At 51.4% G+C, this 15,011-nt stretch overlaps 8 protein-coding genes across 9 annotated transcripts; 4 read left to right on the plus strand and 4 right to left on the minus strand.

The window, feature by feature from the left end:
- Positions 1 to 239: 239 nt before the first annotated feature.
- Positions 240 to 2,139, plus strand: LDX57_010045 (MFS transporter; the record flags this gene model as incomplete). Its single annotated transcript, XM_046091787.1, has 6 exons — positions 240 to 306; positions 369 to 883; positions 948 to 1,077; positions 1,181 to 1,402; positions 1,459 to 1,506; positions 1,583 to 2,139. The coding sequence occupies 6 exons, from the start codon at positions 240 to 242 to the stop codon at positions 2,137 to 2,139; spliced, it is 1,539 nt and encodes a 512-aa protein (XP_045947764.1).
- Positions 2,140 to 4,086: 1,947 nt separating this feature from the next.
- LDX57_010046 (uncharacterized protein) lies at positions 4,087 to 4,569 on the plus strand (the record flags this gene model as incomplete). The annotated part of the gene is made up of 1 exon (XM_046091788.1): positions 4,087 to 4,569. The coding sequence occupies one exon, from the start codon at positions 4,087 to 4,089 to the stop codon at positions 4,567 to 4,569; it is 483 nt and encodes a 160-aa protein (XP_045947765.1).
- A 425-nt stretch (positions 4,570 to 4,994) lies between these two features.
- Positions 4,995 to 5,418, minus strand: LDX57_010047 (uncharacterized protein; the record flags this gene model as incomplete). The annotated part of the gene is made up of 2 exons (XM_046091789.1): positions 4,995 to 5,348; positions 5,401 to 5,418. The coding sequence occupies 2 exons, from the start codon at positions 5,416 to 5,418 to the stop codon at positions 4,995 to 4,997; spliced, it is 372 nt and encodes a 123-aa protein (XP_045947766.1).
- A 226-nt stretch (positions 5,419 to 5,644) lies between these two features.
- bfr1 lies at positions 5,645 to 8,084 on the minus strand. 2 transcript variants are annotated; one of them, XM_046091790.1, is made up of 3 exons: positions 7,842 to 8,084; positions 6,457 to 7,653; positions 5,645 to 6,403 (listed from the first exon to the last, which is right to left on the minus strand). In XM_046091790.1, exons 1-3 carry the CDS (start codon positions 7,968 to 7,970, stop codon positions 6,185 to 6,187), a joined length of 1,545 nt encoding a protein of 514 aa, XP_045947767.1. In that variant the 5' UTR covers positions 7,971 to 8,084; the 3' UTR covers positions 5,645 to 6,184. The 2 variants fall into 2 exon arrangements, with proteins under 2 accessions (XP_045947767.1, XP_045947768.1); XM_046091791.1 differs by having other exon boundaries at positions 5,645 to 7,653.
- Positions 8,085 to 8,367: 283 nt separating this feature from the next.
- On the plus strand, positions 8,368 to 9,189 carry RPB5 (DNA-directed RNA polymerase core subunit RPB5; the record flags this gene model as incomplete). The annotated part of the gene is made up of 3 exons (XM_046091792.1): positions 8,368 to 8,466; positions 8,520 to 8,602; positions 8,664 to 9,189. The coding sequence occupies 3 exons, from the start codon at positions 8,368 to 8,370 to the stop codon at positions 9,187 to 9,189; spliced, it is 708 nt and encodes a 235-aa protein (XP_045947769.1).
- Positions 9,190 to 10,117: 928 nt separating this feature from the next.
- Positions 10,118 to 10,921, minus strand: LDX57_010050 (alpha/beta hydrolase; the record flags this gene model as incomplete). The annotated part of the gene is made up of 1 exon (XM_046091793.1): positions 10,118 to 10,921. The coding sequence occupies one exon, from the start codon at positions 10,919 to 10,921 to the stop codon at positions 10,118 to 10,120; it is 804 nt and encodes a 267-aa protein (XP_045947770.1).
- Positions 10,922 to 12,250: 1,329 nt separating this feature from the next.
- LDX57_010051 (glutathione S-transferase N-terminal domain-containing protein) lies at positions 12,251 to 12,631 on the minus strand (the record flags this gene model as incomplete). Its single annotated transcript, XM_046091794.1, has 1 exon — positions 12,251 to 12,631. The coding sequence occupies one exon, from the start codon at positions 12,629 to 12,631 to the stop codon at positions 12,251 to 12,253; it is 381 nt and encodes a 126-aa protein (XP_045947771.1).
- Positions 12,632 to 12,970: 339 nt separating this feature from the next.
- Positions 12,971 to 14,949, plus strand: LDX57_010052 (uncharacterized protein; the record flags this gene model as incomplete). The annotated part of the gene is made up of 2 exons (XM_046091795.1): positions 12,971 to 13,455; positions 13,515 to 14,949. 2 exons carry the CDS (start codon positions 12,971 to 12,973, stop codon positions 14,947 to 14,949), a joined length of 1,920 nt encoding a protein of 639 aa, XP_045947772.1.
- Between the last annotated feature and the right edge of the window lie 62 nt (positions 14,950 to 15,011).

Genomic DNA, 15,011 nt, shown 5'->3' on the forward strand with positions numbered 1-15,011 from the left:
CACTCTTGCGTTGCGTGTGAGGGCATGACTCAGATAGGTATAAATATATGGGGTTGGTGTGCTTGGCTGGGTTTTGGAGTAGAAATTTCTTTATTGTGATTATTTACATTGATTTGGTTAAATTGGATTGAGTTGATTAACTTAGTTGGTTGTCTTGTATCTGATTGTGATATGATTGAGTGTTTGTGTCTACAACTGTGATTTCCAGAACGAGTTCTATATCCAATACCACCACTACAATGGCCAAGAAACACCCCCTTGCCTCGGAAAGAAGCATGTCGGAGAAATCTCCCGCTCCTTTACCAGGTACATACACATCTACTTCCAACAAACCATACCCCCATCATTCATATTAACCACCAACTTAGAACCCACCCCCGGCTTCATCCTCACCACGACCTCCACGCCAGGAACCTACACCCTCGCCTTCACCCCCTCCTCCCCAAAGAACCCCTACAACTGGCCCCTCCGCCGCAAACTCTTCATCTTCGTCATCGCCCTCCTCGCCATCATGAACAGCGGCGTCTCCTCCGCCCTCCCCTCCAACGCAATGCCCTACATCCAGCCGGACTTCAACGTCCCCGACGGTCCCCAGACCAGCCTCCCTACCGCCGTCTTCCTGATCGGATACATCGTCGGGCCGTTGATCTTCAGCCCGCTCAGCGAGACGGTGGGACGACGCTGGGTCATGGTTCCTAGCTTTACGGTGTTCGTGCTGGGGACGTTGGGGTGCGCGTTGGCGCCGAATTGGGCTGCTTTGTTGGTGTTCAGGTTTATTTGTGGGATTATGGGTGCGGTGCCGCAGACGGTCATTGGAGGTGTTTATGCGGATGTGTTTGGGGATGGGAAGGAGAGAGGGAGGGCCATGGTTTGTTATATGTCGGTATGTTCTCTTTGACTCGCCTCGTGACATGCATGTTCGCTAAGAGGGATTTGTATGTGTTCAGACAGCTAGCTTCGGTCCTATTCTAGGCCCGATTATCTCGGGTTATGCGTCTCAGTATTCGTGGCGTTGGACCTTTTGGATCGAGCTGATCTTCGCCGGGGTTAGTTGGTTGGGGTTGGCGTTTATGCCTGGTGAGTGTCCTCGGTCTATACATGCATACATGCACCTGTGCATATATATCTCTATCCAGGACTTGTCTCCCTAGAGAACCTAGAGAACTAACAGACTGGAAAGAAACATTCGGCCCCGTCATCCTCAAACGTGAAGCCTCTCGACTCCGCAAAGCCGGTGTCATCATCTCCTCCTCTGGCGGCAAAATCGATTTCCTGCGCGTGTTCTCGCGGCCGTTGACCATGCTGATCACCGAGCCTATCATATCCTTCACGTCGGTCTTTATCTCCCTGGCATACAGTCTCGTGTTCTTTTTCTTCCAGGCTTATCCGATTATCTTTGGAGGTGTGTCCTTATCCCCCCGTTGCAATTAGGGTTAGGGCTGACTGAATCACGACTAGACATGTACGGCTTGAGTATCCAAACTACCTCGTTGGCTTTCTTACCAGGTATTTCCCTCCATTCCATCGCCCCTCCATCTACCCTATCTTCCCAGTCTACCAAGAATACTAACCCAAAAAAAAGTCGGCGCCGGTGCCTCAGCAGTCGGCCTCCTGGCCCTAACCTACGACACCTACTACGAACGCGCCAAAAAGTCCGGCGCGCAATGGACCTCAAGCCCCGAACTGCACCGCCTCCCAGTCTCCTGCCTCGGCGGAATCTGCCTCACCATCTCCCTCTTCTGGCTCGCCTGGACAGCCCAACCCAGCATCCACTACGCCGCGCCCATGACCTCCGGGTTCCTCTTCGGCTTCGGCTACCAGACCATCTTCGTCTCGTTGTTGACCTACGTGACGGATGCGTATACGATCTACTCGGCCAGTGCGTTGGCCAGCTCTGTGATTATTAGGAGTATTATGGGCGCGGTGTTCCCCATGGCCGTGAAGCCGATGTATGCGGCTTGGGGGGTGCAGTGGGCGACGAGTTTCGTCGCGTTGTTGAGTTTGGTGTGTGCGCCGATTCCGTTTGCGTTGGTGGTGTTTGGGCCGAGGATTAGGGCTGCGAGTCGGTTTTGTCGGGGGATGACGCGGCAGCATTCAGCGGATGAGAGGGAGGAGGGGGGGAGAAGGGAGGATGTTTAAAGGATCTGGTAGGAGGGATTTGGCTTGCCGGGATACAGGACTTTCATGATGATGACGATGCGATGCGATATGATCTGGATATATCAAAAGTTTGTTTACCCTTAATATAGATTGAGGTAGAGTAGATAGACCTTTCGGTAATGCTTAATCTAATATGATCATGACACACAAAGGTGTCAAAATCCATGAAGCATCAGGGCCCTACCTTTCCATGCAAAGGTTGATAAACCTTCCGGTAACGTTCAAACTACTATGTAAATGATATCAGCAATCAAGCAGATTATGAATTAGTATCCCTTGGCCCATAAGCTTATTATTGAAATTAGCCAGAAAGCAATTCTAATTGGCCGCTCGTCCACTTAAACCTATAGTCCTTGCAAGAAGAGCACTCGCAGATGTAATTGCAGTTGACAAAGTTATCGAGCTGTTCGACAGAGCATATACGTTCCTTTCCTTATCCCGATCTCGCTTCCATCGGTTTATGTTCATTCATCCTAATATCTCACACTCAATACCATCGTGTCAGCAAGCAAGTATGTACAACGAAATCAAGCTCAAATACAGACGACGGATATGCCCCCGTCCGACGATGTCTCATATGGATATCGCGTCTCAAGACTAGAGAATGAAAGGAAACCCCTATTACTCATATACTGATGGATGACTCAAGCAATTATATCGCTCGTCTCATGAGGACTTTTCTCGCCGGCACCCCTCCTTGCAAATGTCCTGAGATTGATATTCTCGCCTCAGAGATGTTTGAAAAGGGGCACATAGACCACTACCTTGACTCGGTGCTTCAGAGCGTAACGTGTCATTCAGATGTCGCGCCGATTCCGTGGATGTAGGATGAGAAGACAGGCTCGGCGAAGGGCAGGTTGTCGGGGCATCATACTTGTCGGTGTCTTGAGATGGTGTGAATCGGGCGAGAGAGATCACGTAGAGATGTTTGACAAGGATACTTCTTTGGGGGATTTAAGTAGTCAATTGGTATATAGCTATGGGTAGTGGGTGTGTAAATATTTTGGGGGTTGTGGACTGATAAGGTGGAGTAGGTAGGTAAAAAAGTACTTATCAGAAATAGCAAAATGGGTGAGATAAGTGGATCAAGAGAGAGATATCGAAGGACTTATAAAGGTGAAGGTTTTTGAATAGGAATGATGCATCGTACGTGGGTGTGTCGTAGTGAAGTTATTCACTAGCAAAAGGCAGGATTTATGAGTGTCGACAAATTGCTGTATAGCATATCTGTACAATTAGTAGGAATGTTACGATTCTCCCTGGATATCCTCAGAAATACAATCTCTGAAGGTTCATAAATCCAACCATGTTGTTTTCATATTCCCTGTTCCTATCCAATGTCTATTTTCAGTCCCACAAACATTGGAATATACTTAAGTGGAGACCACCGATAAGACGTCACATTAAGCATCACCCTCTAAACTAGATACAAAAATCAGAGCAAGATAAACTAGAAAATAAATTTGACCCAGTAAATAGGCCATTTCAAAACCCCTCTAAGCCCCCTCCGTACAACAACCCTTGATAGGCCAACTCACCACCCGCCGATCCCAGCCACCCGATTATCCGCAGCGCATCGCATCCTCTGCATTTTCATCTCGACTTCCATCGCATCACATCCTCTCCTATCCTCTGTCGCAAATAATCGATAGATTTATTTCGTGGAAAATGTCCTCCGTCTACCTCTACCTCTACTGTCTATGATAAACGATCACGAGGACTCCTTCACCAACGACTTAACGCTATAATAATACCCTTGCGACGATATCCTCACCCCGCAAACCAACCACACCACCTGCACCACGTACCTTCGAAACCGAAACCGAATAGAGAAAGCAAACATCCACGCATCAAACAGAAATACTACGCACCACCCCATCAGCAACTCCTCCCAACATATCTCCACAACAAAAACCCCTACCACCAATGAAATACGCCGCAATCTCCATCCCCGCCTCCTACGGCCGTCTCGACTCCTCCCCAACCCCCGGCACCGTCGCCGGCATAATCCTCGGCTCGGTCTGCGGCTTCATCTTCCTCCTCTACCTAATCTACCTCGGGCTGTCCTCGGGGCGCCGATTCAGCGGAACCCCATCGACCATCCCGCCGTCCGGCACGGGGACCGAGATCTCAGAGGCCCATTCGGGCCGGTCATCGCGGTTTAGGCGACGACGCAGGGATGATATTGTGGAGGTGGAGGAGGGGGGGAGGGGGGGTACGGAGGACGGGGAGAGTCGGATTGTGGTGGAGGAGAGTATGACGAGTCGGAGTCGCGATGATGGCGTGGTCGAGGTTATTGAGGAGGAGGATGGGAGGTCGCATAGGCCGTCGAGGGCGGGGACGGGGAGGAAAGGGGGGTATAGGAGGGATAGGTATGAGGATAGTGAGTATGGGAGTTCGAGGTTTTAGGATTGGCGCTTGCATTCTGGGGGGAGGGAAGGGTTTGGAGGGGGGGGGGATAGATTGCATGAGATGTGTTATGATGGTATGAGTTCATGAGTATATTAATCAGCGAGTCAGTATAACTTGTTCATGTTATAAGGAAATACAATCGATCATTGTCTTCGTTAAACGAACCACGCCAGACCAGACCAGACCAGGCAAGCAGGCAAGACTAATTGAAGCAGAAGAAATCCGGAAGAAAGTATGCTCCATTCCGTCTTCCATCCTCCAGAAGAAAAGAAAAATGAAAAAAAAAAAAAAAAAAAAGAAACCCATAACAACTCCAAACACCCCGAATCAAACCGCGAGTCGCAGGCAGTCGTAATCGCAATAATCGGACAAACATCAACAACAGCACCCAGGTATTATCGACCCGAGGTATTATCAACTCCCTAAAACAAAATGTCTAAGCAGCAACAACACGCCAACGCACCCAGAATACCCGCGCAGATGCCACCTCCCGACGAGCCTCCGCCACCGCGGTCACCCGCATAATAGCCCTGCGGTTGTTGAGGCGGATACCCTTGTTGCGGCGGGTAGTACATCTGCTGCTGGGGCGGCGGAGAACCGTAATAACCCTGCTGAGGAGGTGGAGAGCCGTAGCCGCCCTGTTGAGCGTAGGGGTCGCCGGCGGGAGGACCGTAGTAGCCGCCTTGGTTGTAGTAGTCTTGTTGAGCGCCGGCGGGAGGAGGCGAGTAAGGGCCGGCGTCGTGGACGGGCGGTGGATACGAGGGAGGTGGGCCGTCCTGGAGGTCGGTTAGTGATTGAAAGAAGAGAAGGAAGGGATGGGGGACGAACTGGTTTGTTGTAGGACATTTTGGCGATGGAGCGACGGTCGGGGAGGAGGAGGAGGTGGTGGAGAGGTCGAGGAGAGAAAGAGAGAGAAGAAAGCAGGAAGAAGAGGAGAAAAAGACAAGCACTTGGCGTCCGGATTAGGCAAGGGGCTGGGCCTGTTCGTCTTGGTTCTGTTCGAAATAGTCTCTTATCCTCGTAAACCAGCAGAAAGACCGCTAACTCCGTTAACTGCCTACTGGAGTGACCCCGAGCTTTTATATCCTTCCATGGAATCACGATGATTGTCTGCCTGTCAGCGCCACGGCAAGCGCCCTGCACCGCCACCCGACGTGAACCTGTCACTGTTTCCTCTGTCGCTGCAAGTGGACCTCACTAAAAAAAACCCCCCCACTCGATTGGTACGGAGATAACATCACAAGATAGTAATTCTCGAATCGAAAGATATCAGATTGCTTGCTCAACCGCTCATCAGTTCGTTACGTACAGCGGTGGGCACTTTTGGTAGAACACATGAAACAAAATCGAAGATGAGATCACAGATGAGAGTTGTCTCGGAGAGACATGCCGTTGCCAAATAACCACAAGAATAAAAGAAAATAATGGGAACTGAAGTTACAGAGAAAGAAAGAGAAAATGGGTGAAAGAAAAGGGGAAAGAAAGCATCGCCGTCAGCGGCGACCACGAAAATGAAAAAAAAGAAATGCATAACCAAAATGTAATGCTGGACTTTAGTCGGTCTAAAGTGTCACATTCGCTGTCATCATGCAAAGGTAAGGTTGATATATATCTATGCCTTCTCCTCGAGCGAGGCTTTCTGCAGTTCCTCGGACACGTCGGCCGCCGCATCCTTCTCCTGCTTCAGTTCGGCCGTCGCCGACACGGTGCCGTTGACGCCGCTGTTCTCCTGCGCGGGCTTCTTGGCCGCGTCGGTCGCCCGTCCGTTGGCCTCGGCCGCGGTCGACTCCTCGTCCAGACGGTCGATCTCGTCCTGAGCCTTCTTGATGTTCTGGTCCGGTCAGTCAGTATGCATTCTTGCATGGGGAACAGCCGCTAGCTTACCTCCTGGGTCTTCTCGGCCTGGGTGCTCTTCCATTCCGTGATCTTGGCGGCAAGCTTCTCGATCGCGGCCGGAACGTCGCTTTGGTTCATGGGAGGATCGATCTTGACCTTGGCAAAGTCCTCGATCACACCCACGTTCATGTTGAACTTGTCGGCCGGCACGGCGGCGTTCGTGGCAGCGGCAGCAGAGGTGGAAGAGCCCGTGCCCTTCTTACCCTTCTTGCCCTTCTTGCCGCCGCCACCGACAAAGTAGTCCTCCTCGCGGTCCTCCTTCTTAAGCACCTTCATGCCCTTGAGGTTCGAGTCGTCCACCTTGCGACCCACCTCGGCGCGGAAGTTGGATCCCTGGTCCTTCTTGTCATCCAGACCCAGCGTCGAGAAGTCGTACGAGGGGTTGAAGTGACGGATCAGTCCCTGCGCGGTGAGGATCTCGTCGGTGTAGGCCAGGCGCGAGGCCTCCTCCAGCTTCTTGTCGGCCACCTTCTTCTTCTTCTCGCGCTCGAACGCATCGCGCTGAGCCTTCTGCTTCTCGCGACGCACGCGCCACGCCTCATCCTCGTACTCCTTGTACGCCTTGCGGTTCTTGTAGTAGGTGTCCTTGACTTCGCGGATGGCCGCCCACTTCTTCTGCTGTTCGCCGTGCAGCTTCGTGCGCTCGTCCCGCAGCGCGTTCAGGTTCTTGAACGCACCGTCCTGCTCGGCCTTGATGGCGTCCAACTCCTTCTGGATTTCGGAATACTTGTCGCTAAGGGCCTTGGCTTCGGGGTTGTCGAGGGTCTTCTTCAGGTTGGCGATCTGGGCCTTGAGGTCGTCGATCACCTTCTGGGCCTCCTCCAGACCGGCGAAGTTCTTACGCTGCTTGCGCAGGTTCGAGACGTCCGACAGCGCCTTGCGCTCGTCCACCAGGCGCAGCGTTCCCGAGTCAACCTGCTTCTCCAGACGGGCGATCTCACGGTCAATCTCGTCGACGTTCTTGAAGGACATGCGGCCGCGGGAGTTGTTCTGCTCCGCAATGCGGGCCTTCAGGGTGGAGTCGAGGGCATTGATCTTCTCCTGGGTGCTGGACCGGGAGGACTTGAATCCTTGCTGCTTCTGGCGGATCGAGGAGAGTTCAGCGCGGAGTTCCTGCTGTCTCTTTCCGGCGGGGGAGTCCTGGTTGTTGGGCTTGGCGGCTTCGATCTTGGCCTTGACTTGGGTCTGAGATAGGTAAGAGAGTTAGTAGAGAACATAAGAAAGGAACATAAAACCAAGCGATCGGGAATTTCAATCGTGAATAGCAAGCGAAAACATTGTGTAGGGTCGAGCATGTAAACATTGCGGATAAACCACCGCAATCGTCAATCTGACGGGGGAAACATCAATGGATTGAATCAATGGTTACGAACCAATTTCTCCTGCACAGCGGCATGCTCCTTCTCGGCCTGAGCGAGATCGGCCTTGAAAGCCTCCTCGTTCGGCTTGGTAGGTTTCACCTTGGGCTCCGTGGGAGGAGCGGACTTGGTCTCAGCGGCCATGATGAGGACCGGAAAAACAAAAGAGAATGGATTGAAATTGGGGGGAGTCAATCCAGAAAAAAAGGGGAGAGCGAAAGGAGGAAGAAAAGAAAGACAATTGAGACTTGACGGGGGATGGGGGGGTAAAGGAGAAGAAAAAGAGTAACAAGTTGGTCTGGCCTTTTCTCTGCTCTTCTTTCCTGGGCGGCGCTTAACCCGAACCTCGTTGGCGCAGTTAGCGCTGGTCCGCCGATTTTTCGAGACGCTTTTTGTTCTTCCCTATCAAAGCATCGCCTTTCACCTTCCGCCCACCTTCACTTCGGCTTGCTCTTGACCTCAGTTATTTCTGACATTTGTTTCATTCTCTTCCTTTTCTATCGTCCGGTTTTTGGTTCGCGCCTCGCGCGCTATATTCAACATGGATGAAGACTACTCTGCAGGTTCCCAGGATGCCGACCGCGAGATGACCCGGCTCTGGCGCACATTCAAGACAGTACATGAGCTGCTGGCGGACCGAGTAGGCATTGTCTTTACCTCGAGACATATTTTTAAAAGCTAACAAAGGTACAGGGCTACTCTATCATCGAAGAAGAACTCCAAATCTCTCTGGACGACTTCAAGCGAAAATATGCCGACCCTCTTGGATACCCCGAGTACGCCTCCCCCAAACCCTCGTAGTTACCACAAAAAGCTAACATGTCGTTCTTCGACCAGCCGCAACAAAATGAAAATCACGGCCGCTCCCTCCGACGCCATGCTCGCCAAATACACACCCCTGCCCAGCAAATCGAACCCGAACCCCCAACCCGACTGCGGCACCATCTACGTCGAATTCTGCGCCGACTCGTCCGGCGTCGGCACCAAGCAAGTACGCGCTTTCAACCACTGGGTCGACGAGAACAACTTCCACACCGGCGTTTTCATCACCCAGACCCCCATCTCGCCCTCCGCTGTGCGCCTCCTCAGCGGCGTCCCCGGCCGCATCTGCGAGCACTTCCAGGAGCAGGATCTGCTGGTCAACATCACCCGGCACGAGCTGGTGCCGAAGCACGTCCTGTTGAGTCCTCAGGAGAAGGCGCGCTTGTTGGAGCGCTACCGTCTGAAGGAGTCGCAGCTGCCGCGCATTCAGGTGTCCGATCCCGTGGCGAGATATCTGGGTCTGCGGAGAGGTCAGGTCGTGAAGATTATTCGGAAGAGTGAGACGGCGGGTCGGTATGCCAGTTATCGCTGGGTTATTTAGAGGTTGGATTTGGGGTATATGGGGGTGGGGTTCGACTGGTACGGGTGCAGACTTTTCCTTTCATCTTATCTGACGGATGGTCTGTCAATCAGGCTGTATCCTGACGACATCCGTGAGGTCAGAAAAAGACGAAAAAGCCCCGCACTCGCTCCACTATCCATCCTATCGATTCCAAATCGAAACCGCAAGAAAGGATGGGAAGCTCGAAGATCGCAACGACCATTCGACCACAACCCACGAGCAGGAACATGTGAGAACAAGAACACAAAAAATCTGGAACCTAAACCCGACGACGGAGGATGGATCGTGTCGTGTCCCACAAAAAAACAAACCTAACTCCAGGCATAGGGGAAACAGCAAGGCGTAACGGCGAAAAGAAAAGACAGTTAGTTTCATTTGATCGGGTGTGAAATTTTGCTATGCTATTTTTGGCTGATTGATGTCCGCCATTATCATTGTCATATTACTTTTACTTTAAAATAGGTTATCTCTGTGAAGTAAGGTCGACTTGACTTAATTTGCAAACGATGTATTATTTATGTTTTTAGCTTTCCATATTCTGCTATATGTATTGTCTTATTGTTGGGTGTGACTGCTATAGACTTGAATGGAATTCAAATCCTATTTCTTATTCAAGTTTGGGTCAGAAATGATGTAGGGAAAAGTCCCTCTTGTGTCATTATATATCGTATCCTATTCGGCGAACTATATACTTAATTTTTTAGCCAGGCTGATGGCTTTTCCTTTCCAGACCCAATCAATTGATCGCCTTTCTAATCGAGATCCTTGGTCCAACTACAGGACGCTTTACGTGCTACCTAACAATCATGGCCAGATGGGATGAGGCCTAGCTACATACAGTGGAACCCAAATCAACGCCTCTTGTGGATCTGTATGTATGCAGTCCCCAACACATAGACACCAACATCTACTTTCCCGCTGCGAGTTCGTGGACAATTTCCACCACCTCCTCACACTTGGTGAACAAGGGACAATGGCCTGTCTCTAACTCCCAGGTGCGCACCTGACATCCAGCATCTTGCATCGTCTTAATAAAGCCTTTCTGGTACTCCAAGGGTACCGTCATATCCTGAGTCGAACAGATATACCCGATTTGCGGGATGCCGCCATCTCGCCATGCGACGTGCTGCAGCTTAGCGTCGAATCCATTCCCATTCCATCGCTGAAAGGTAGCAATATAGGCGTCGACCTCCTCGTCGGATCTCTCAGAGGGTCCGACTATAAGGTTCTTAGGATCTCGAGAAACACAGGTCCGATCGGCCGAGAAGTCAAAAGCCAGATCCATTAGATCTCCGTGGCCATGCGAGACGACGACATCAATCATGGATATTCCTTCGGTAACGGCAAAACCAACGATATATATGAGCTGGATGATACCTCCGGGGAGGCTCTGCGCACGACGAGTAGTGATCCCCAGGCCGTTGGATAAGGCGTTCGTGCCAACCTGACCACCGTAAGAATGGAGTAAGACCAAAACCTCACGGCCAGCGGAGACGAGACTCTCCACATAGGTGCGGATAGAGTTACTGTCTTCTTCGAGACCGGCGTTTGGAGGGCGGATACCATTCATTGAGGGAAGGCGGGGGACGTGCACTTCGTAGCCGAGACGGCGGAGAGCGGTAGTAAATGACGAGTAGGAAGATGATTGGTGCCAGGCACCGTGGATGAGGACGATCGTGGGAGTGGTCGTGGTAGTGGAAGTGATATCCATAGTGATTGATAACAGGATTCGAAAATGAAGAACTATTTAACAGAGAAGGAAGCACTGGCACAGCACATTATATAGCCCCGGGGGGTTTTCCACCCTAACAAAGAAACCATTGCACTATTCCTTTCCTGGGTAGAGCACTCCATCGCCCCCTTTAGTATCGACAGGGGCATGTAAAAAGACGGGGCGGTCAGCCTGTGGCGTTTAAGTCAAGGCGATGTATCTTACCTATGGTATAGAAAGGAAATGAACTTGGTCATTCTTGTTTTGTTTTTTCTCCATCATCCACATCACCCCGCGATGTAGGTCGATGATAGACACAAGGGGACAGGGATATGAACAGGGTATGAAGAGATTAAACCAAGGAATTGAAGCAAGAATATGACAAATGGTCTAAGAGCAAAAGGATCTTCCAATGTATGCTGCTTCAACTTGGGCTTGCCTCGTTGTGAATAACATACATGATATGAGGGCTTTAAACTCCGCTTCTGCACCTCACAGCAGGAGGTACGAACACCGAGTTCCCAAGGGACCATGGTATCCCTCCATTAGCAGGCAAAGCAGTTCCGTCATTCTGACTTTGGACCTAGAGATATACACTTAGCATGGTCATGTAATCACGGAATTTATCAAACAGTTGGTTTTGGCGGATTGTGGGGGGCCAACCGGTGGGTAATGAACTCATGGGAACAACTTAATGGAGCTAATCTGATCACTGCAATCAAGGTCTGTTCTTGGTTCTCGACCGACACCCTGTATACTGATCTTGCACACCAGAAACCTCAGCCCGAATAGTAGCGCTGCCGGACTATCTACAACCCCGGCCGTACCACTCTATACAATCCTTAAATAATCGATCGCGATGAATTCCCGTTAGTTCGCTATATCTTTGATGGATGACTTCGTTCGAATCAAGGGGATGTATCTGCATTGGCTATCTGACGATGGATGCTTATGGACTCGGTGAAGCTAGATACTAGCCCAGTCGTGTCTCCTTCAGATACGCCGCAATATTGGGACGCTGTTCGAAAACCTCCTTAAACCTGACCAGAGATTCTGGGAGACACGACTAGAAGGCCCGAATTAGCTTTCAGATCATCTATACTAAATAGGGGCTTGCTCACCGGAAGTGTTCCCGTTCTCTCGTCGTTATCAATGGATTGGTAAACGGCAAAGTCGGCATAAGTCACCGAGTCGCCCAGCAGGTAAGGACCAGCTTGATCCCGGTAGTACTGATCAAGAAGGTTATAGTAGTCCGGGGCAACCTCATTCTTGTACTTGTCCGATTTTTCCGTCAGATTGGCCACCCAACGGGACTGTCTAGTGGGTTAGCTAGGAAGGAATAAGGAGCGCGGATGGGTAAAAAACACTGACTCTCCAGTCGATATAGATGTCCGATACCGCATCGACCACGAATTTCTCCGCATTGGTTTGCCCATCATAGTGACCCAGTGCCCGGGCAAAGAACCGCAGGATGGGAATGTGCTGGGTGAGAATCATGCCCTGGTACTCCAGTGCCGGCAGTTTGCGGGTCCTGATGATTCCCTGCTGCTGGAGCTTCTTGCTGTTCTCGGCCCAGGTCTCGTCGTATGGATAGCGAGTCTCTTTGATCTCGATCCCCGCGTCCATGAGGAATAGCTTGACTACTTCTCCGCGGCCTAGGCGACCAAGGTCGAAGTAGTGGTAGACGGGCATGGTCATCGGGGTAGCCATCGTGATTTCGCGAGAGAGTGAATGAAACGGAAAGGTGGAAAACGATTCAATGATCAAATCTGGGTCCAGGCTGGCCTACTTATTTGTCCATGGTTAACCAAATACAAACCATGATGACATCATCAAAATGGCGATGCAAGCGAGCTACGCGAGCTACGCGAGCGACACGATCCAACCGCCCCAACCTTCTATGATTGATATTGTTCAAGTCGCGACATCGTACAAGAGTGGGTCGGAAGGTTTACGGTGTACTGCTGACCCTGTACGGCTATTTGATTGCTTCAGATAAAAGACTGGCGACGCCTGGTGCTCACAACCTACACCGTTCAAACTGCCGCTATGGCGAGCACAGCGCTACACGGATGGCATCCAGGCGAGATATCCATCCAGCGGCAGCTGGGATATGCAGACGCCGTGAAAGACGCCTGGCCGATAATCCGCAACTTCATGCCTGAGCAGCATCGTGCCTTCCATACCTCCAGGCTGCCCTTCATCCCCATCACAACCGTGGATGAAGACGGACGCCCGTGGGCAGCGATTGTCGCGGGCTCAGCAGGGGAGGCTGGCTTTGTTCATACCCCAGACTCGCAGACTCTCTTAATCCATGCTCGTCTGTGGGATGGAGACCCACTACTTGACACAGTCAAGGCGTGGGTTGATTCAAGCCATACCCTGTCCACTGTTGCCCAGAGATCGTTGACTGCGGGTCTGGGAATTGAGTTCTCCACTCGACGGCGCAACAAGTTCGCTGGGACTATTCAAAGTGTGGAGTGGCAGTCTAACCTGGACTATAAGCTACACTTGAGAGTCACCCAAACAACAGGGTATGCACTCGAAGACCACAAGCCCTGGAAACTAGGGCGCGAACGCTGATAATGCGCAGGAACTGTCCCAAGTACATCAACGTTCGAAAGCTCATCCCTCATCCACATACGTGTTCCAAGGTTGAACATCGACATCGGCGTTGGGGACCGCAGGGCCGACTTCCAGATGAAGTAGTGACGTTTATCCTCCAGGCTGATACGGTCTTTGTTGGGTCCATTTATAAATCATCGCCGTCGGATCTGCACAGGTTCCCTCCGCACGCTGGTATGAACGCTCGCAGTGGCTTACCGGGGTTTATTCGAGTGAGCCCGTCCGACGGCCGCACGGTCGTGGTGCCAGACTACTCAGGAAATCGATTTATGTCCACTTTAGGCAACATCGAGGCTAGTGGGCTAGTGGGATTGACAATTGTGTCGTTCACTACGGGCGACATTCTCTATTTGACGGGTACCGCTAAAAACCTAGTAGGTCCGCCTGCGCTTGAGGTCATGACAAGACATGCCGCCCTCACATCTGTGAATGTTACCGGGTTCGTCTTCGTCCGAAACGCTCTCCCAGTTCGACAGCAGGGTAATACCCCCGTTGAACGCAGCCCATACAGTCCTAAGATCAAATACCTAGTGGAAGAGACGGGTGCCCAGAGTAGGGACAGTGCAGAGCACAAGGCAAAGCTCCAAGAGGCAGTACATGTCTCTTCGAACCTTGCAGTGTTCAAGTTTAAAGTCATCTCTAGGCCTGGCGCTGGTACTCTGAGAATCCGCCCCGGTCAAGCCATCGTGCTTGATTTTATGGACTGGATAGGACCACCGCAGTACCAACACATGGCAAGCTCCAACCCTGGGTCAATCAATGATGATCGTGTCCGTACATGGACGGTTTCTAGTGCCCATGAAGAGCAGAATGTGACATGCTTCGAATTAACCATGCGAGAAATGAAAGGCGGCGCCGTGACCGGCGCCCTATTTGATCGGCTGAGGAAAGACCAGTCCGATCAGGCAGGTCAGCACATTGTTTTTGACACTCCTATTGTCGCCAACGTCGTTGGTATCACGGGTGACTTTTTCATCGACCGCGAGAAGATCAATGCGCTGTGGGTCGCCGGTGGCATTGGAATTACGCCATTCCTCGCTATGCTAAATGCACTGGCAGAGCGTGGTCTTGCAGTGGAAGGCGACGTCATGCTGGTCCTTGCAACGAGAGAACCGAACATCATGCTCAATATGATGCGACCCTCTCTTGAGAGAATAGCATCAACCGTTCGGATCACCATTGCCATATTCACCCATGACTCGGAGTTCAATGCCGCTCATCTCAAGCCAAATCAGACCATTTGCGTTCATAGAGGTCGCGTGCTCCCAGAGTTTTGGAAGGATATCCCGCGCGACAAAGACGTTTTTATTAGCGGGCCCAATGGGTTCGGGGACTCAGTGACAGACGGGCTGCGAGCTGTCGGTTTCTCGCCAAATAAAATCCATCGAGAAGGCTTTTATTGACGAACAATGTTCATGGTGCCAATTCTAGTGCAAGTTACTGTAGCGGATCTTCAGCAATCCAA

This window comes from Aspergillus melleus (assembly GCF_016097325.1).
Source record: "Aspergillus melleus strain CBS 546.65 chromosome Unknown contig6, whole genome shotgun sequence".
Lineage (NCBI taxonomy): Eukaryota > Fungi > Ascomycota > Eurotiomycetes > Eurotiales > Aspergillaceae > Aspergillus > Aspergillus melleus.